The sequence below is a fragment of the Engystomops pustulosus genome, chromosome 5 (genome assembly GCF_040894005.1).
Source record: "Engystomops pustulosus chromosome 5, aEngPut4.maternal, whole genome shotgun sequence".
Classification (NCBI taxonomy): domain Eukaryota; kingdom Metazoa; phylum Chordata; class Amphibia; order Anura; family Leptodactylidae; genus Engystomops; species Engystomops pustulosus.
The window spans coordinates 165,877,983-165,899,372 of record NC_092415.1 but is presented as its reverse complement, the minus strand read 5'-3'; the positions used below and the strand labels follow the sequence as shown (position 1 = coordinate 165,899,372).

The 21,390-nt window shown below is 43.4% G+C and overlaps 1 protein-coding gene across 2 annotated transcripts in view; it reads right to left on the bottom strand.

The window, feature by feature from the left end:
• ANKRD28 (ankyrin repeat domain 28) overlaps positions 1-21,390 on the bottom strand; it is a 98,819-nt gene that overhangs the window by 11,559 nt on the left and 65,870 nt on the right. For both annotated transcript variants that reach the window (XM_072153687.1, XM_072153685.1), the window contains exons 8-17: positions 20,053-20,265; positions 16,720-16,798; positions 14,595-14,709; positions 13,520-13,602; positions 10,712-10,775; positions 8,853-8,921; positions 6,406-6,546; positions 5,043-5,154; positions 4,452-4,478; positions 2,045-2,119 (exon numbers count right to left, since the gene is read on the bottom strand). In XM_072153687.1, the coding sequence (XP_072009788.1) occupies positions 2,045-2,119; positions 4,452-4,478; positions 5,043-5,154; positions 6,406-6,546; positions 8,853-8,921; positions 10,712-10,775; positions 13,520-13,602; positions 14,595-14,709; positions 16,720-16,798; positions 20,053-20,265 (978 nt within the window). The remainder of the gene's footprint in view (positions 1-2,044; positions 2,120-4,451; positions 4,479-5,042; positions 5,155-6,405; positions 6,547-8,852; positions 8,922-10,711; positions 10,776-13,519; positions 13,603-14,594; positions 14,710-16,719; positions 16,799-20,052; positions 20,266-21,390) is intronic.

The following is a 21,390-nucleotide window of genomic DNA, read 5'->3' as shown; positions in this document are numbered from 1 at the left end:
GCATTTGCAGGGAAATGTTCTAGTACTCTATCAGGAATCAGCCCAATTTATTCTTACAGTGATGTGAAGGCAGCCTAAGGCTACTTCTTTTACACTAACATGCAAGTTTGCAGCTGGATGTACGACCCCTGCCGATCAGTGTGAAAGGGGCCTAAGGGGGTTTTTGACGAGGTTGTATCCAAATACGAGTTTCCTCCTTCACAATTTTTCCGACTCAATTATTACATTTTGTGCAATCAATCCCACGTGGTACGTCCTCAAACTCCCGCACGGCATTTGAAAATATCTGTATAAATGACCCAATCGGTAGAGGAACGGTCTCTCTGCTATACGGTCTATGCGTCCCCTGCCGGCATCAAGTCATGCTTTACCGAACAGTGGGAGTCTGACTTGGGTTTCCAGCTCTCCCTGCCAAGGTGGAGACACTGCTGGAGCACTCTAGCGAAAGACAGCCAGCAAGTTTTGTTAACAGAAACCTCTCTAAGGCCGGCGTCACACGTGGCGCTTTGTCTGCGCTTGCAAACGCAAATAAAGTCGCGCCCACCGGGGCGGGCCTCGGCCCAATCGCATCGGCGTTTCTATGGAAACGCCTGCGATCGGGAATGAGCCGCCGGTGTTTTGCGTTAATTTTACGCGAAACACCAGCGGCTCGTTCCCGATCACAGGCGTTTCCATAGAAACGCCGATGCGATCGGGCCGAGGCCCGCCCCGGTGGGCGCGACTTTATTTGCGTTTGCAAGCGCAGACAAAGCGCCACGTGTGACGCCGGCCTTAGGATACTCAATAGAACGTACTATGTTCCCACAGCTCTTACCAATATGTTCCCCCCACCTGCTCAACAGTAGCTTCCAAGGCTGCTATGCCCTGGGCGATATCGCACATATATGGTAGCACTGCCCATAGTTGCCTCCCTTTGGAAACGCGTGAAAACCCTCATCTGCTCTCTGTTGGGTAACGCAACACCTGTAACCCCAGCAGTACTCCTACTAGGAGTTAAACCAGCAAAGGTTAAAAACGGAGCCCATCGTTTAGTCCAATTTATAGCTTTAGCAATTCACATAGCAGCTAAATGGAAATCACAGAACCTATCCTTTTCCGTGGTTAAGAACAGAATCAACCTACTGATTGTTTGAGAGAATTGAGGCGACTAGGACAGACACCTTCCCACTGTTTGAAGGGATCTGGTACTGGTGGATCACTTCACAAGGCTCCCCCACCCTCTAGAGAGCTCTATCCTTGTCCCCTTAATTGTCCATTCATTATGCATCAACATGGCTCCAGCACCTCTCCACACAGTCTTGGTCTATCCATATTTTACACTATACAGATCTGGCTACCTGTATGCTTTTGAACCCCCCCCCCCTTGTGTCCTCTTCCCCATTCCTGGTTCCCCTCTTTCATAGTTTTGAACGATACAGAAGCTGGCTATGTATCAAATCGCGGGTACACCTTGACCTATTGTAAGGCATTTTCAAACAATAAAACCTTGTTGAAACCAAGATTTGGGTTTTTGGTGTATCAGCATTTTCTATTTTAAGAAATCTAGCAAACTTGTATATGGGGTAAGGTGAAGTTTCTTACATGAACTGAACAAGTGAATCACATTTAACAGGTTTAGGGTGCAGTCACATGTTGCAGTTAAAACTGCATCGCAATCAGCTTTGAGGAGGTTTAGGTGCCGTTTTGTCAATTGAACAGGGGAAAGACATGAACTGAACGAGTGAATGACATTTGTGGAGCAGGTTTCCCCTTCAAAATCAAATTCACCCATTCATTTCATGTCATTCACCTGTTCAATTGACAAAACTGCACCTAAAACCACCTCAAATTTGATTGTGATGCAGTTTTAACTGCAACGTGTGAATGCACCCTTAGGATCTACACCTAAAAACACACTGATTACGATGCAGTCAAGATGCAGTTTTAACTGCAATGTGTGAACACACCTAGAGTCTACTTTTCATTAAAACACAGCCCCTCAGCCATATTTGTTATTTATCTTTACACATTAAGTTCAGTGCAAATGACATTTAAAAATACTTACAGCTAAGTGCAAAGGACTGATTGGTGCACGAGTATCTGCATCATTCAGCATGTCTGTACCTGAAGTTTCCATAAGCTAAATAAAAATGAAAAGCACATTAATAATAAAACACATTTTCTCAGCCATAATGAAAGGGGTCATTACACAAATCCCTTTACATATGCTCTAGAGCAGCGGTTCCCAACCTGGGGGTCAAACGACCAAAACACAGGGGTAGCGGCTCTATTAAGTTTTTGCCGCGATTCGCGGCAAAAACGGAATAAAACGTGTGCAATAAGAAGCTTGAGGACCTGTGGTGATGTCATCATCACATGACCCTATGGCTTCTCCGCTACACAGACTCCCGCGGAACAGGCTGCTCTGCTCAGTGAGTAGAAACTGCAACTTGAAGCAGAACGAGGGGGGGGGGGGGGGGGGTCAGGAGGTGGTGTGAAGGCGCAGAACGGGGGGGGGGGGGGGTCAGGAGGGGTGAAGGCGCAGAACGGGGGGGGGGGTCAGGAGGGGTGAAGGCGCAGAACGGGGGGGGGGGGGGGGTCAGGAGGGGTGAAGGCGCAGAACGGGGGGGGGGGGGGGGGGGGGGTCAGGAGGGGTGAAGGCGCAGAACGGGGGGGGGGGGTCAGGAGGGGTGAAGGTGCAGAACGGGGGGGGGTCAGGAGGGGTGAAGGCGCAGAACGGGGGGGGGGGGGGTCAGGAGGGGTGAAGGCGCAGAACGGGGGGGGGGGGGCGGGTCAGGAGGGGTGAAGGCGCAGAACGGGGGGGGGGGGGTCAGGAGGGGTGAAGGCGCAGAACGGGGGGGGGGGGTCAGGAGGGGTGAAGGCGCAGAACGGGGGGGGGGGGTCAGGAGGGGTGTAGGCGCAGAACTGGGGGCAGCAAGGGGTGTAGGCGCAGAACTGGGGGCAGCAAGGGGTGAAGGCGCAGAACTGGGGGCAGCAAGGGGTGAAGGCGCAGAACTGGGGGCAGCAAGGGGTGAAGGCGCAGAACTGGGGGCAGCAAGGGGTGAAGGCGCAGAACTGGGGGCAGCAAGGGGTGAAGGCGCAGAACTGGGGGCAGCAAGGGGTGAAGGCGCAGAACTGGGGGCAGCAAGGGGTGAAGGCGCAGAACTGGGGGCAGCAAGGGGTGAAGGCGCAGAACTGGGGGCAGCAAGGGGTGAAGGCGCAGAACTGGGGGCAGCAAGGGGTGAAGGCGCAGAACTGGGGGCAGCAAGGGGTGAAGGCGCAGAACTGGGGGCAGCAAGGGGTGAAGGCGCAGAACTGGGGGCAGCAAGGGGTGAAGGCGCAGAACTGGGGGCAGCAAGGGGTGAAGGCGCAGAACTGGGGGCAGCAAGGGGTGAAGGCGCAGAACTGGGGGCAGCAAGGGGTGAAGGCGCAGAACTGGGGGCAGCAAGGGGTGAAGGCGCAGAACTGGGGGCAGCAAGGGGTGAAGGCGCAGAACTGGGGGCAGCAAGGGGTGAAGGCGCAGAACTGGGGGCAGCAAGGGGTGAAGGCGCAGAACTGGGGGCAGCAAGGGGTGAAGGCGCAGAACTGGGGGCAGCAAGGGGTGAAGGCGCAGAACTGGGGGCAGCAAGGGGTGAAGGCGCAGAACTGGGGGCAGCAAGGGGTGAAGGCGCAGAACTGGGGGCAGCAAGGGGTGAAGGCGCAGAACTGGGGGCAGCAAGGGGTGAAGGCGCAGAACTGGGGGCAGCAAGGGGTGAAGGCGCAGAACTGGGGGCAGCAAGGGGTGAACTAGACCTGGGGGCAGCAAGGTGTGGGTAAACTAGAACTGGGGGCAGCAAGGTGTGGGTAAACTAGAACTGGGAGCAGCAAGGGGTGGGTAAACTAGAACTGGGAGCAGCAAGGGGTGGGTGCCTGTAAATAGGGGGCAGTTTTATAGTAGTTATATTCTGGTACATAGGGGGCAGTATCATAGTAGTTATATTCTTGTACATGGTTTGGGGTCACTGCAACATGAGGAACTGTAATGCAGGGTCACAGCATTAGAAAGGTTGAGAACCTCTGCTCTAGAGGATGAGGTTTCCCATTCCTCCATTCTTAAGCGGCTAACAAAGTGAGACTATGATGGGCCCCGCCAGTCCTTATTAAAAGGTGCTGTCCTGAGGGTGAAACACATTACTGCTTTCTTCAAAATACAGCGGCACACCAGATTATGGCTTCTGCCACAATTGCAACTCAGCTGCATAGAGATGAACAGAGATCAGCTGCAATACCGGCACAAACCATGGTCATGTGTGGCGCTGTAATTGTAAGAACGCAGCCTCCAGAAATGAATGGGGATGGGGTATAGCCGCAAATTGCAAGTTCTCTTTATAAAGCCGAGCAAAGATCAGAGGAACCATGTGCTGCTTGTAATCTGAAAAAGGGCATAACAATCAACTTATCTTATTTCTACACAAGGAAAAGGATTTACTTACAACATCTAAAGGTGTTTCTCGTGCAATCTGTAAAAATAAAGAAGAACTAAATATAGATAAAACACATAAGCAACTATTGTTATTTTCAGTGTTAATTTAAAAATGGTAAAGAACATTTATAGGAACAGAGAATTAAGGGTGCATCCACATGTGGCGTTTGTATTGCAGTTACAAAAAGCAATGGAAACACCTGGGGGCGCGGTGAAGCCCAATGACATCTGGGTTTCCATTGAAACGCTTGCAATCGGTAAACATCAGACGGTGTATTGCGTTGTTTAAATGCAAGACACTTGGTGCTGGTTAATCATTGCAGTAGTGTCAGTGGTCAGACACCCGCCTGTCCGTCTGATGGGGCTGAGACCTGTCCCTGTCGTTTCCATTGCGTTTGTAAAGGCATTACAAACACCAATTGTGCCTGCACATTTAGAAAATAGCTTTATATAGATACATTGCATATCTTGCACAATATGGGTTGATTTAAAACAATATTCAGCAGTGATAGGAAAACCTTCCAATAAGGAATAGATCAATGGAGGATGTAACCCCTCAAGTTAAATCAATACACAAAGCGAAAATATCACATACACATACCAATTCTAGACATAAACGATGACCATAGGCAGCAGCGTAATGCACTGCATTATACCCATGCTTGTCCCTGATTCCTGGGTTTGCATCATTTCTTAATAAGTATTCCAGGCACCTAAATTGATGGGGGAAAAAAAAAAAAAACTTGTTTGCAAAAAAATACTTTGACTTTGTGAATTCAAATTCTTTTTGGTGACATCACAAGTATATCAGTATATATTTTTATTATGTTAATGTTTCAAACTAGAAAATTCATATCATAAATAAAGAACTTAATCCTTTAGTCCCCATCTCAACCACTAGATGGCAGGAGCGAGCCATTGCAATTCAAAACAGAAGCTGGGATTCACGTGGCGTTTCTGCGCCTGCGAATATTCTACAAGGTTAATAAAGTGCAGATGTAATATTCCAGATGGGTGCTGAATTGTATAATATCCTGGGTTTATAGCATAATAACTAAATTAAAAGATGATAATACACTTCATATGCTTGATATTGTTGCAGAACTATTTTTAACCACATGAACAGTACACTTCTCTGTGTAATTTTTCTTCTTTCTCCTGCAGGGAGCAGTGTATCTGAAAGTCATGTGACGCCACAATCACTTGTTGCAGTTAAACCTGCATCTCAACTGTATCACAATCAGTTTTGATGTGGTTTTAGGTGCAGTTACCTAAAGGACATCTACCATAAGTTTAGAGGTGTCCTAATAAGGATGTTCTTCAGGACTTCTGTGCATAAATTAAAATACAAGGCTCCCGGGCAACGTGAGGGTGTGGTTAGACGGACAAGTACAACTTTAGATAGGACCGTAGTGTGGCTGGATTACTTAGAAACACAAAAATCCAAGGCAATTTCAACCTTTTATGCAACTTTTATATGAAATATTCTAAAATCATCAAAAACAAGTGGAATGAGTGGATATTTAAAACTCTCAGGATAGGGATCAGACAGTTTATATGTGTCCTATAACAATCGAGACTCTTTGTGAAGATTTGCTAAAAAAGAAAAAACAAGCACAAAAGTTAAATTCTAGAAATGTAGGGCATATTTTTATGGAACCAGAATCAAGAGCTGCCTTTTAATCACAGAATTTTCCTCAGTGAGGCTGAAATTACTTTAGACAAAAAGGGCTAAGTAAGGAGCCAAAACAAGTGGTTCTTTGTGAATGTGGCAGGCAGCGTGACAGTAAGGATTGGCCTAGGGAACAAGACAAGAACACCCCTTCTTAAAAGGCTACATTCCCTGGAATTACCATAAAGAGACAAATGTTCCACCAGCCTTGGCATAGTCTTCATGAGACCACTCAATCAGATGAAATGTAACACAAAGGCATAAATCATATGGTGACTTGTACACAACTTACTTGCCATCGGTGTCTGATGTAGCTGCATAGTGCAGGGGGGAACAGCCCCTCTCGTCCAGATCATTCACACTGGCTCCAGATCCCACAAGTGCAAACAGGCACTGATAGTTACAATTGGCAGCGGCGTAGTGAAGTGGAGTTCTTCATTTCACATAGGAAGTGAACACACAGTTATTTCAATAGAAAGCATTAAACACCTTAGCAGAAAGAACACAAAACAGGGAATTTTAAAAAGTCAGATTTTGAACTTGTAAATTTCAGGAAAATCTCTGACCCACGTGAGCCCTGTATAGAAAGTTTAAGGGTTCTTTAAAGGACACCTGTCATCAGGTCTGTGTCACTAGTCCTGTCACTACTACCTGTTGGAGCAGCTCACAAGGATCCCATCCCAGCCTTTATCTAGTCAATCCATACATTATTCATTGTAAAATCATCTATGTGATTTTGACTTTTTATCATGTAAATGATGCTGGTCACATGGTCAGAGGCAGTGATGTCACCCCTGTTACCCCTCCCCTCTCCTCCCCCTGCTCATGTCTGTGTGTAATGTATAGTAAATTATTCTAAACTATGGACCTATTATCACGGCAGGGATTAAATGACCACTTTTTGCATACATACGTCCGCTCTAGGCGGCGCAAGATTACCCATATCCGGACAGGGGTCACTATTAGCCCGTCCCCTGATGAAGCCAGTTGCCTGGCGAAACATGTCGGGGGGCTAATTGTGTAGTGTTCTTTTAATAAGCAGTGTGCTAAGGGTTGCTTTGTTACCATCTGATAGCTGTAGTACTCCTTGAATGGTGCTGTGCGACAGGGCTGGTCAGGGATCGTTACACCTCTAGGTGATACAACCAGCCGTGAGCTGGGCAGGATCAGAAGTTGTCAGTGAGCACAGGGGTGATCTTTCACACAGCAACAAGTGCATATCCATCTATACTATGAACAGAGTGACAGGGACTGTGTACAATCGAGATCGTGTCTGATCTCTGATCACAGTGCCATTGGGTTTAGATGATGATAACCCTCTGCATCACACATTGGATAGGGACTGAGTAAAACTGGGATCGTGTCTGATCTCCGATCACAGTACCCAATGCACTGGGTTTAGATGATAACAACCCTTTGCATTACTTTCCAGGCATACCACATAGTCACTCTGCCTGCATAGACTCCTTGACTCTGGTCTCTGCTCTTTGACGCGATACACTTTATCATATACTTATTTGCCTGGGAATACATACTACCAGACAACCACTAAGTCTTATACCCTGCAGTCCTGACTCGCTAAGCGATGGATCAAGGGCCCATAGCTACAGCTTCAGTATACCACAAACATTAGTGGTTCTCCTACACTGCTTTCTAACCTGAGGCACCTGTGGTTTTAATATTTTCCTTTTCTCAGATTGAGCAATCAGTAGTCGCACTACTACTACTTTTTAAATAATTACATGAATAAAAGTGACGTTTTATAATCACGTTAGTTGTCCGGATATGGGTAATCTTGCGCCGCCTAGAGTGGACGTATGTATGCAAATAATGTATAGTAAAGCATGGCTAGTGTGAGTGCTGTATCTGCTGACATGCTGCATCCTCCTAATATACAGGTGAGAGACACAGACATCAGCTACACATGAATCTGACATGTTCTGCTATAACATGGCTGCCTGGAGCTGCTGTATCTCTCCTAAACACACACACACAGGCTGCAGGGGGCGCCAGCACCAGGAAGCACATCATTATACAGCCTCACACCATTATACAGGCTGTCAGTCATGCACTGGGGGTGTGGCTGTGCCTCCCACTCATGAATAGAGTGGACAGCTTGAATATGTTAATGCTTCATTGGACATTTCACAGGTCATTTGCATACAGCTTTAGGACCTCATTGCTTAGGTTTACAGGCATGTAGAGGGACAATGAAGGGATAGGGACAATGCTCTCTAATGGCAGTTTATGAAAATATAATTAGTTTAGGGGGGTTATTTTGCATGACGTGCATGACGGGTTCTCTTTAACACGAACATGTGCAATGCTCGGGCCGAGACCCTGGTGTAGCACTGCTCAACCCTCCCCTTTCCATAGGGATGCCTGGTGCCTGACTGTACTTGCGGGAAAAGCTAAAGCATGCTCTATCTTTTTCCTGGCGACGGTACAGCGGCATATGTGCGTGTTTACCACACCACAGCCACACGCCATAGGCATCTATGGGGACAGATATCCGTCACCACAAAGTTTGTGTAAAGAGAACAAACATTTTCTAAGCCCCATCATTACACCATCATTTATCACTTCAGATTAGAGGAAGCTATAGTTATCTGATAACTAGGGTCAAGGATTGATCTGAGAAAAAAAGAGATTTGTATAGATAATATAATCGTATGGATAATAAGCGGCTGCTAATCTTGCTGGGAATAGTAGTGAGAAAAGAAACAAATGAACCCTTACCTCCCAAACTTGTCCTTTTTGTTGAAGTCTGCACCGGTGTTTAACAACAAGTTCAGACACTCCAGGTTCCTAAACAGAAATACATTTTCTATTAAATAATTATAAATAAACATGACCAGTTATGTTTTATACTTTTACACTGTGGGGTAACAACTGTACATAAGAGGGCAACAAAAGATTTTTTGTTTTTGGATACATATTTTGTACAAACAATCTGGATAACAAGCTGATCACTGGGGGGTCTGCCCCCTGGGACCCCCAGTGACCAAAAGTTCTCATTAATGGTTGGAACAGCAGGAAGATCAGGCTTCCTGGAGTTTCAGAAATGGCAAAATCTGTGCTCACCAAACTTTGGCACTCACATTAAAGGTCTAGGAGTGCCACAAATAGTTAAAGGACACCTGTCATCAGGTCTGTGTCACTAGTCCTGTCACCTCTACCTGTTGGAGCAGCTCACAAGGATCCCATCACAGCCTTTATCTAGTTATTTCATACATTATTCATTGTAAAATCATCTATTTTTTATCATGTAAATGAGGCTGGTCACATGGTCAGATGCAGTGATGTCACCCCTGTTCCCCCTCCCCTCTCCTCCCCCTGCTCAGGTCTGTGTGTAATGTATAGTAAAGCATGGCTAGTGTCTGTGCTTTATCTGCTGACATGCTGCATCCTCCTAATATACAGAGACACAGACATCAGCTACACATGAATCTGACATGTTCTGCTGTAACATGGCTGCCTGGAGCTGCTGTATCTCTCCTAAACACACACACATGCACACACAGGCTGCAGGGGTTGTGGCCAGCACCAGGAAGCGCATCATTATACAGCCTCACATCATTATACAGGCTGTCAGTCAAGCACTGGGGGTGTGGCTGTGCCTCCCACTCATGAATAGAGTGGACAGCTTGAATATGCTAATGCTTCATTGGACATTTCACAGGTCATTTGCATACAGCTTTAGGACCCCATTGCTTAGGATTACAGGCATGTAGAGGGACAATGAAGGGATAGAGGCAATGCTCTCTAATGGCAGTTTATGAAAATATATTTAGTTTAGGGGGGTTATTTTGCATGACGGGTTCTCTTTAAGCGCTGTGCACTGCGATTCCCGACACTCTCATACTATTGATCAACCTGCACTTTGTGAGGCTTGAATTTTTATACTCAAAGCAAATTTTTACATCTAATCTTGTTGTTCCAGTGTGTGCCAGGGGGGTGAGCTGGCTTACCAAGTTTCATTTTGGTTTATTAAAAATAAAGGCAAACTTGGTACAACATTAAAATGGATGCAGTCACCATAAAAATGCAGCAAGAGAAGCAGCAAGGCCCGGCTATTGTCAGAAGCCCCATGGAGTTGGGAAGAAAGATGCACATATGCACAATGTCACAGCACTAAAGATAAAAGGAACCCTTCAAAATACAGGTCTAACTGCAGGAGAAGGTGATACATGGTTTTGTGGGAAAGGGTTCAAAGTAAAATCTATTTTATGCGCTTACAACTCAGATTTTTTTTTTTTTTTTAAACAAAGTTATATACCAATGTCCTTAATTTATCCTGCAGAGTACAGGATTTAAAGTTAATTTCCATGGGACTCTCAAGAATAACCAAGTCTCCCCATGTGATAAAAGGAAATTGAGAAAGCGGCACATGTCCCCTGTTCACTTATGGTGACAGCAAGAAAGTTGGAGGACTCCTGCTCGGTTTACCAAAGAGCCCCTTCAATTCAGGATGTAAGTGATTAGTGACTTAGGAGCTCATGCAAGGGACCCAGACAATAAATCACTTTAAAAAATATTTTTCTTCTTTACAGAACAGCTCTCAATTTAGCGCATAGAACAGATGAGGTAAAGCTTACCCTCCAGCCGCAGCAGCATGGAGACAGGTCCTGCCAAAGTCATCTGGTGTATCTATATCAAAACCTGAAACATATCAGACACAGCTTTACTTTCCTAGGACCAGTAAACACTTCCCCATATACTCAAACGTCTTTATATGTATTTTTCTGTTTGTTACAAATAATTTCAAGTATTCAGCATCTGCTTTTAATTGAAACAGACGGCAACGTAAATTCTAAAACACAACTCAAAATGTAGACAAATTTGTACGGGTGCATTGAGATGGAGAATTTACAAATCTGTGACACAGTCTCTGTCTGATTAACTAAACTCTGGCAGCACAATGACCCAGTGTACTAGATGGTGCCCCACATATCAGAATGAATGAGTGCGTGTTTGCTATTTACTTAAAGGGGTATTCCGGGAATATGGACGTCTGATACAAAAACCCATGATGCTATGAATAAATGAATGTAACAAAACTCATTGTAATTAGTCACAAAACGGAGCTTATCGTCAAGATGGCCACCATTGGAAACTACATGTCCCAAGATCCTTTAGTTCTCAGTAACTCCTCCTCCCTCTTATGCTCCACTCCCAGTGATGATGTAACAGGTTTTCTTGCTCTGTTGCCATAGTAATGATGTGTAACTGCCATCACCAAAACACTGGCCATACTGGATGCACTGCAGCCAATCGACTACAGCTAAACTGTAGTGGTGATCACATGACCTTCCCAGGCAGGTGCAGGACATGTGATGTGGACATGTGACCAGCGGCCATCTTCTGTCCTGTGTATGCTCTGCAACGGACCATGCGGAGGAAATTAATGGACTGATTAAAGGGCCAGTAGCATTTTAATTTTTCATTACAGTCTATGTCACCAGCATTTTTCCGCTGAGGGAAGCAAAATTTTAAATAACAACCAATTACATATCAACTTATATTTTAAGGACCCCTTTGTATATGAATTATGCCGATTCCTGGAGAACTCCTTTAACTAGTCAATGCAGGGGGTGGCACTGGACAAAATAATCACTGTAGTGCATTTCTCTAACACTGAAGTCTCTATATATGAATGCCATAAAGAAAAGTCTAGAGGAGTCTTCTGCAAGGTTAGCAGGTTAGCAGACTGGTGCTACTGTACTGAATCAAGTGACAGAGGACACGTCATCTTTCTTTACTCTTCAAACTGGGCGGATGGGCAGTAAAGTGACGCCGACTGGGTGAAATGCATACGTGTTTATGCAATGAAGAGGACTGCCAGACTCTCCTTGCTCATTAGGGATAAATGGCTTTTATAAAGGCTAATTAAATCCTAGCTGGTTGACACTGGCATCTCACCAGTGACTGGTTTTCTTGAAGGTACATACAATTATATTTCATTTACAGTTAATAAACTTTACATACCCCTGCAGAATTTGGGCTTTCTTGGTCTTTAACCCATTAAGGACCAGGCCCTTTTTCGTTTTTATTTTTCACTCCCCACCTTCAAAAATTCCATGTACAGAGCTGTGTGATGTCTTATTTTCTGCATAACAAATTGCACTTCGTAGTGATGGTATTAAATATTCCATGCCGTGTACTGGGAAGCGGGAAAAAAATTCTAAATGCAGTGAAATTGATGAAAAAACACACTGGTTTTTACAGCTTTCACTGTGCGCCCCAAGTGACAAGTCTACTTCATTCATTGGGTCAATACGATCACAGGGATACCAAATTTGTATAGGTTTTATAATGTTTTCATACATTTACAAAAATTAAAACCTCCTGTACAGAAAAAAAATCTTCATTTTACAGTGTTCTTGCGCTAATAACTTTTTCATACTTTAGTGTACAGAGATGTAGGTGGTGTCATTTTTTGCGACTTCTGATGACGGTTTCAACGCTTTTATTTTTAGGACTGTGCAACCTTTTGATCACTTTTTATAGAATTTTTTCTATTTTTCAAAATGGCTAAAAAATGCAATTTGCGACTTTGGGCGCTATTTTCCGCTACGGGGTAAAATGCAGTGAAAAACGGTTATTATATTTTGATAGATTGGGCATTTTCGGACGCGGCGATACCTAATGTGTTTATGATTTTTACTGTTTATTTATATCAGTTCTAGGGAAAGGGGGGTGATTTAAATTTTTATGTTTTTTTAATAATTTTTTTTTTTTACTTTATTTTTTTTACTATTTTTCAGACTCCCTAGGGTACTTTAACCCTAGGTTGTCTGATTGATCCTACCATACATTGCCATACTACAGTATGGCAGTATATGGGGACTTTGCATACCATTATTACAATGTGCAGATCGCACATTGTAATAGATAGCCTCGATCATGACAGCCTCGGATCTTTGTGTGATCCGAGGCTGTCATGACAACGGATCGCCGCTCCCCGGTGATGTCACGGGGAGTGACGATCGGAGCCAAGATGGCGGGTGTTAGCGACGGGCAGCCCGTGAGCCCTCTTCATACTCCCTCATGCGCAGCAAGACATAAGGGTACGTCTTATTGCCCTATGGGGTTAAGGGAATATGAATAGAACAAAAAAACTTGTGTGAAAAACTATTATGATTAAAAAAAAAAAAAAAAAAAAAAAAGCGAAAACAGAATGTCAACCAAAAACATCCCAAAAAAATGACCCTGAAAAAAATGCCATGATAGCCAAAATTCTGCAGGGGGTATATAAACCTTTGAGCACAACTGTAGGTGTACTTCTAAATGAAAGGTAATCTTGAAACTTTGTCACATATAGGAATGCATACAATATTCCGGTTTAATGATTAGTAAAATACAGAGAATATCAGTGATCTATCGTTCCCAGGTCATAAACCTACCTGAAGAAAGGAGCTTTCTGCAGCAATCCGAGAACCCGCTGAGTGCAGCCAGATGGAGTGGAAACATTCCATGGATGCCTCGCCTGAAAGAGTTAAAATTTTAACTTCAGTCAAGTTGTGACTTCAGAATTATGCCTTTATGATAAGCCATCTTTTATTATTAGATAGACAGATAATCTGCTGCTCAAATCTTTACACAGCACCCATCTTGTCTGGAACAAAGATGCCATTACAGCACAACCCATGTAGACAGCTCAACAAAACCTGCTCTTCTTTCATAAGGTAACTGTATGTCAAGGTTTTGACGGAATTGGCGTAATTTATAAAAGGGGAAGGGCAGGGGCACCTGCCATCAGGCGAGTTGAGAACTGCTGGAGAAGGGGGGCGGCATTTTGTAGGCTGCCAGGCTGCTCGCTCCCCTACTACTAACAATAGTACTTGCATCATTCAGATGCAAGGAATATTACTGACAGTGCCGTGCAGAAAGTCCAGTGCGGCGCTGCTGTGACACAGTAAGCACTTGCTAGCGCTTCCTGTGTCACTACCACAGAAGCAGCCTGGAGCCGGGAGGAGGAGTCTTTCTATGGCTCGCCTCCGGCAGCATAAAGGCTTGGTTCACCCCTGGGGAAGGGTATAAGCTCAGGCCCCTCCGTTTACAGTGGGTGGCAGCTATTCTGGCACCAAGGCTGACCCTGGTCATATAAAACCATAGGCTAGCTCTACTGGAAAGAGGCAAAAGTTGTCAGAGTAACAGCGATTTGCATCAGTTCGGACTCAGTTTTTCACCACTTCTCCAAAACTATAGTGTCAGATACATCAGGAGGCTCCAAGCCTACAAATGTATCAGGCATGGGCTGCAAGTGCAAAGGCGCCTGCTGGCAGGGACTGGTGTAGCATTGTGCCTTATCCTGCCTCTGTTCAGGCAGATAATTGACACAATGAGGGCTATTTATTTCAATGAAATAATTCACAGAGCAAACATTTTTCTGCCTTAACAGAAGAGAACAGTCAAAGACAAAGATTCTGATCCAGGTGTTGGGCTCTGTGGTCCAGAGCGCCAGGAGTGGTCTCTTACTTTGAGGTATCAGCACCATTGGTGATTAAGGTGTTGATGAGGAGCTCATGGCCGTATCTGGCCGCTATGTGCAGTGGTGTGTTCCCATTCTTGTCTTCGCAGTCTATCTCAGCTCCTAACAGAAACAGAGAAGTTGGTGAGAAAAATGAAGCAATAAACATACATGAAAAGCAAGTGTTATTAATGTCCCAAATATTCTCAGCTAGAACATTCCATAAATTGAGTGATTTTTAATCTCTATACCCAGCAGTGTACCAAAAAGTACTTGTAAACATAAAAGTATGGGAACGCCCATGTTATTTTTAAATTTATGAATTTATTTTTTCTGAGAAGTCTTATCAGTTATTTTCATGAGGTCAGTGGGGAAAGGCAAAGCTGAATTATTTATGTTATAGCCACAACAGAGACGGAAGGAGGAACAGGAGCTGGAGGAATAGGAAAAGGGCAAAGCTGTAAATAAGCACAGATCGTAAAATAAAATACTATCAGTCTCACAAGCTGCAGAAAAACCCTAAAAGACAGAACTGCAGTAGATTTTTACTGAAATCCCGTTTTAGTGCAATATATTTGCCCCTAAACAAACCAGAGTCCAAATGGTGACATATCCTACCGCAAGCATCGATGGTGCCATACAAAAGCCTCTTACATTTCCCCATCTACGATTTTCTATTAGGTCTTGGTGCACACCCTTGATCAGCCTTGCACCAATGCTCCCTCAATGCCTCCCATACTAGTTGGGTTCTAGTCAGTCATTTTTACAAACCATTGGTGTGTTTTTCTAAGATATTTTTTGCAGACCCAGTGACTTCTATGGAGATTGCGTATCCACATGCGAGAAAAACTATAAAGCTTGCTATGAATTTCTCCACAAGTCAGTGAAAAACACATCAGACCCAGCTCCAACTCCAATGGACTGAGAGAACAGCAAACCAATGTGTAAAAGGAACAGAGCATGAGACAAACAGATCTCCAGGTATTCAATTACCTGTAGTATGTGCCACGCTCAGTTTGAGTGCACTTCCTAATATGCATATAGGGGGGGACATTTATCACACACTGGCCTCTTAAGGCATCTACCGGCTGGGCTATGCAGGACATATTTCTACACCAGGACCTACCTGGTGTAAAAATATTCTGCAACTTGCGAACTTTCACTCGGGAGCAAGTGAGCAGGCAGTAATTGAGACTATTTCAGGGCTTGTATGCCAATATTCTGGCCCAGATGAATATCCCCCATAGACTTAAATTGAAAATAAATAATTATGAAGTTATTGTCGGTTTTATACATTTAGCCACTTGTCGTACATCTGCTGTTGCAGGTAGCTAAATAACTTCTTAGGGCTAGTATCTAAATCATATCCTATCGCACATCTGTGAGCAGGGAGGGAGAGAAAGAGTTTGACGGTAATACAGGCTCCTTGGTGTCATCCCTCTGGTCAATGATGCATTTATTATTCCGAACAACAAATGGCCAAAATAAAACCTCAAAACAGGAATACCAATAAGCGAATAACATGATCTGTGATTTAGCTGATGGAAAGTTTATACAATTCTCAATTCATTTAGGAGAAAAAAAAAAGTAGTCCTGAAAAGTGGTGACAGCAATAACTATGCTGAGACCTAACAACTGCTCGTATAAAATAAAAATGGGAAACTCAGGGAAACAAGGAAAACCGTGACCCCGACTTAACACTTGACTTGCAGACGACACATAGATACAAACAGACATGTCCCATCTTTTTCCTGTACACGGAACATTAAGGAGCTGCACATGACTCCGTGCGGCCATTGCTGTCTATGGGGGACAGTTATACGACCGCGAGCTTGCAGACGTACATACGTCCCCCATACGTTTGTGTGAATGTATCTGAGTGATCAGTTGCCAAGGCGTGTGTCCGCAAATACAATTAGGCTGGCAAATGAAGTCATTAGCTTGTCCCAACCTCTTGAAGGTCCACCTTATTGTGTCATCTGTCTACTGTCCAAAATTGTGGATCAGTATATGTGTAACCCCCTCATTGAAATTAACTTGTCAATGAACCAGTTACAAGGAAAAATCAGTGTGCATGCTGCCATAGACAGGAGATTCGGTGGGTCTTAAATCGAAACAAAATTAAACATTTACCATTTTGGATTATTGTTTGTGACCTGGAAAAACGACCATGAATAGCGGTCATGTGTAGAGGGGTCTTCCCATCTTTACTCTGAAAGACAACATAAAGAAAAAGTTTGACATATGAAATGAAAGATCTAGTACAGGCCAAACATTCATCACATTATACATACATATAGAAATTATAAATAAACATTTGTATCACGTTACTCCTGATCTTCAAATGAAAGGAGCACACACACGAAGGCCACATTCATCCATCATGAGACTTGTGGCAACAGCCGAGTTTGGAGAATCAGTCTCATAGAACAGGATAGGACTGATTCTTATCACCATTATAATATCGAAGAGCAGCAAGTTACCCGCTACCCTACTTTAGCGATATAGTATAGGTCCCCTTTAGACTACTACCCAAATACCATGAGACAAGTGATGGATCACATTACTGATGCCACCTTAATCCCGCTTTTCTACTGATTAATCTTTGGGTTGTACAATTTATTCTAAGGCACTGGTATATGGAAAACCAGCAGAATTGTAAGTGCATATATAGATACACATTATAAAACTGCATGACTTTTTATTCTTTACATTAAAAAAATCAAATCATGAACTAAATGTAAGTTCTCTTCCATTTAAACATTTTTGAGCAATGAAACATTAAACTTTAAGACTTGTTTTCCAGCAGATGAGAGAAGATGTGTTCGGTGAAGGATTCCTCAGATGTGGAGCAGCTCTTCTGATGTTGAAGCATATCAAGGAAGCTTGTTCAACCATAATAAATGTTCTGTATATTTAACAGCCTCCAAATGTATGCTCGAGCCGGTCAGCCATGCGCGATGTCAAGAAACTAGGTCAACTTTAGCTTAATCCGCTTCCTCTGAAAGCACTTAAGACGGAAACCTGTGCTATTAGCCAAGAATATACTCTAGTGATTTCACATGGTCTTATTGGTTTTATATTGATAGATTGTCCTCTTTACAGCCAATAATGGTTTTATATAATTTGTGTACATTTGCACAAGGGGAACAACAATGTCGGTTCTATGTAAGGCTGTACAGAACACAATGTTAAATATCACATTCCAGATGGATACAAAGGCCATCTGAAATCTGACACGACCAATCACAGACTAAATCCAAACAGAAAACTGTTCTAAAGCGGCAAACATGACAGATATTTTATTACAGCCACTATACTGCTCCCTCTAACATACATAATGGCTGGAAAAGAATGCAAAATTGTATTCATCAGGGAAACGAGAACATTTAAGTCCAAGAATTCTGACTCCCTAGTAAACAACAAATTCCACAAGGAAAATGTTACAATTTCCGCACCAACATTTTTCCCACAGTTTCAACACAAAAAATAAAACCACAACTTCTACGCTTTTAGTCCAGTCCATCTGTTTACAAACGCGTTATCGTTAACACATTAAGGCCATAACCAGTTTTGTTTTTCTTCCATGCCTCCTAAGAGTCACTACTTTTTTTCTTTATCCACTTCAGTTTCAGTAGCAGGGTTTTATTTATGCAGGGGATAAGAAACAACAAATCTCATGAGAATGGGATCCCCAGCAATCCAGAGAAGGGAGGTCCGATTCTTCATGATGGGTGGATGCTCATCTTGCAACTCCATTCAATAGTATTGGAATGGCAGTAATTGCAGAGCACAGCACTTTCTGAGTGAGAGTACCACCAAGCGGGCCTGTCACTCCATCCCTTGGTGAGAACAGGATCCCTGTTCTCTGGATTTCCGGGGGTCCCAGGAGCCAAACTCTTATTAATCAACTTGCAAACTTTTAAATATGATTATTACTTTCCTTCTGGATGTTAGAACACAAAAACACAAAATCAGTCAAGTATAATAATGGAGATACTAAACTGGGGCTCAAAGAAGTGGGAGATGACCATAAGCTGACAGATCGCAGTATGCAGTAGGTACAGTCTGAGAAGCTTATAAAACTTATACAGTGATTTTGGAGTTAGTAGACCAACTATAAAGCACCTTTGTAGTGCAAAAACGGCTAAAATTTATTTTATGTTTTACCCACAAAAAGAAATGTAATACAGGCATACCCCAACTAATAAAAGAAATGTACACATTATACATCCATCTAAAAACTTAAAATCATAAATAGAAACCATGCTGTGGGTTGGAGACGCATTTCGATGGCCGAACTAGGCTAATAAAGGGCACAATTCGGGAATCAAAATGGGTCTAAACCTCACATGCATTCATGCGAGACCCCTAATTTTACCATCAAAAACTGGGAAAACCTATTGACTCGAGTATAAGCGGAGGTAGGGAAATGCATTGGTCACAGACCCCCCCCAGTATGTAGCCAGCCTGCCCCCAGTAGTATACAGCACAGCCCCCAGTAGTATACAGCACAGCCCCCAGTAGTATACAGCACAGCCCCCAGTAGTATACAGCACAGCCCCCAGTAGTATACAGCACAGCCCAGCCTGCCCCCAGTAGTATACAGCATGCCGACAGTAATATACAGCCTGCCCAACCTAAAAAAAAATAAAAATAAACTTATATACTCACCCTCCGGTGGGCCCGGCGTGCAGTGCTGCTCCCCCGATGTCCGCGCGGGTCCTCTTCTGGCTTCCGCGCCCGTCTTCTTGCTTCTCTAACTTCGTGCTGCGCGATGCCATTGTTCTCCCCCGGACGGCGCTTAGTATGTCGCGCCGCTGCAGACGACATACTAGGCCCGCCTGTAGGAAAAATATGGCGGCGCCCGTCACAAAGTTAGAGAAGCAAGAATACGGGCGCGGAAGCCAGAAGAGGACTCGCGCGGATATCGGGGGAGCAGTGCTGCACGCCGGGGCCACCGGAGGGTGAGTATATAAGTTTATTTTTTAAATATTTTTAAAGTATATATATTAAGTATTGACTCGTGTATAAGCCGAGGGGACGTTTTTCATCACATTTTTTGTGCTGAAAAACTCGGCTTATACACGAGTATATACGGTATGTTTTAGGAACCAAACATTGCTCATTTTCTATATTGGATATAGGAAAACTCCCTCCGGATTCCGGCGATCATCCTTTTTCCACAGGGCTATAGATATCCCATTGGCAACTGGTTTCTGATGAAGGTCTTGAGAATAGACAAAAACGTTATTCTGGATATCAAAAAATCAGCTGTCATTTTTTTTTTCAATCAATAAAAGGAGATTACATCGCATTTGAGTGCCGAGTACTATATTATTGATATGATTAGGGATGGTTCCCCAACTTGTGCACCAACTATAACCATATATTTCCAGGAGTGACATGTATTTAGCCATTAAAATGTTTTCAAATCTATGCCCAATGTACTTTAATGTCTCTCACCTTAATATTTACATCTGCACCATTGCAAACCAAAAGTTCCAGGCACAGAGCTCCATGTGTCGATGCAGCAGCAAAATGTAAAGGAGAAAACCCGCGCTCATTGACTTGATTCACATTAGCACCACAATCTAGAAGTTCATTCACTACCACATCTTGACCGTTGTAGCAGGCCACATGCAGAGGGGTATTGCCATATGCATTTGATTCATTCATCTAATTGAAGCGGAAAAAAGAGAAGAGGGTCATAAATATCTACTGTTTAACAATAGCAAAAAAAAAGTAAATTGTTCGAAATAGCAACACAGATTTAAAGGGGTATTCCCATTTCAGAAAATTAATGTTATTGTTTGTATAATGAAACGTTATACAAATTACTCACCATTTTATAGATCTCTGTTTGCTGTCCTTCCAAAGAAATCTATGTTTACTTCCAGTGGATAGGAATCTGACCATGGTTACACAGACGGATAGCTTGTTAGTATCAGGGTGTAATTAGAGCTGTGGGTGTGACCATGGTCAGATTCTGTCCTCTAGAAATAAACAATGTAGCTTTCTATAGAAGGACAGCAAGCAGGGATCTGGAAAAATGATAGTAATTGACACAGAAAGTATATTGGAAAATTGTTTAACTTTTCATTATACAAACAATAACATTTATTTACTGAAATGGGAACGTCCCCTTTAAGCACTAACTATTGTGCAGAACTGGCTTGCACATCATGTGAAGTTCTAATATGTGTATAACAAATAAGCACAAAAAAAGCGCACAAAAAACTTTTATTCAATCAATCATCTGAAAGCTCGCCCACCACTAAATCCCACTTCCTGCACATCTCAGCCCTCTGATCTCTCAGGGCCTCTAGCATCATTCTATACAACAGAGATATAAGCCCTTGACACAGTGGCTTGGACCACCCTTGTCATCTCCCCTATTGAAAAGAAAGTGACCTGAAAAATGTATCCCTTTTTACTACTTAAAATGCAACTAAACTTATGACAATTAATATACAGGCAGTTCCCAGGTTACATACAAGATGGGTTCCGTAGGTTTGTTCTTAAGTTGAATTTGTATGCAAGTCAAAACTATATATTTTATCATTGAAGATCCAGACAAAAAATTTTTTTTGCCCCGCTGACAATTGAAATTTTAATTTTTTTTTTTTGCTGTAATGGGACTAAGGATTATCAATAAAGCTTCATTGCAGACACCTTACAGCTGATCTTTGCAGTGTGGGACTATAGTAAAGCATCCAGAGAGCTTCACCAGAGGTCAAAGTGAGCAGAGGGGTCCGTCTTTAACTAGGGGTCCTTAAGTAGGGGACCGCCTGTACTATATTA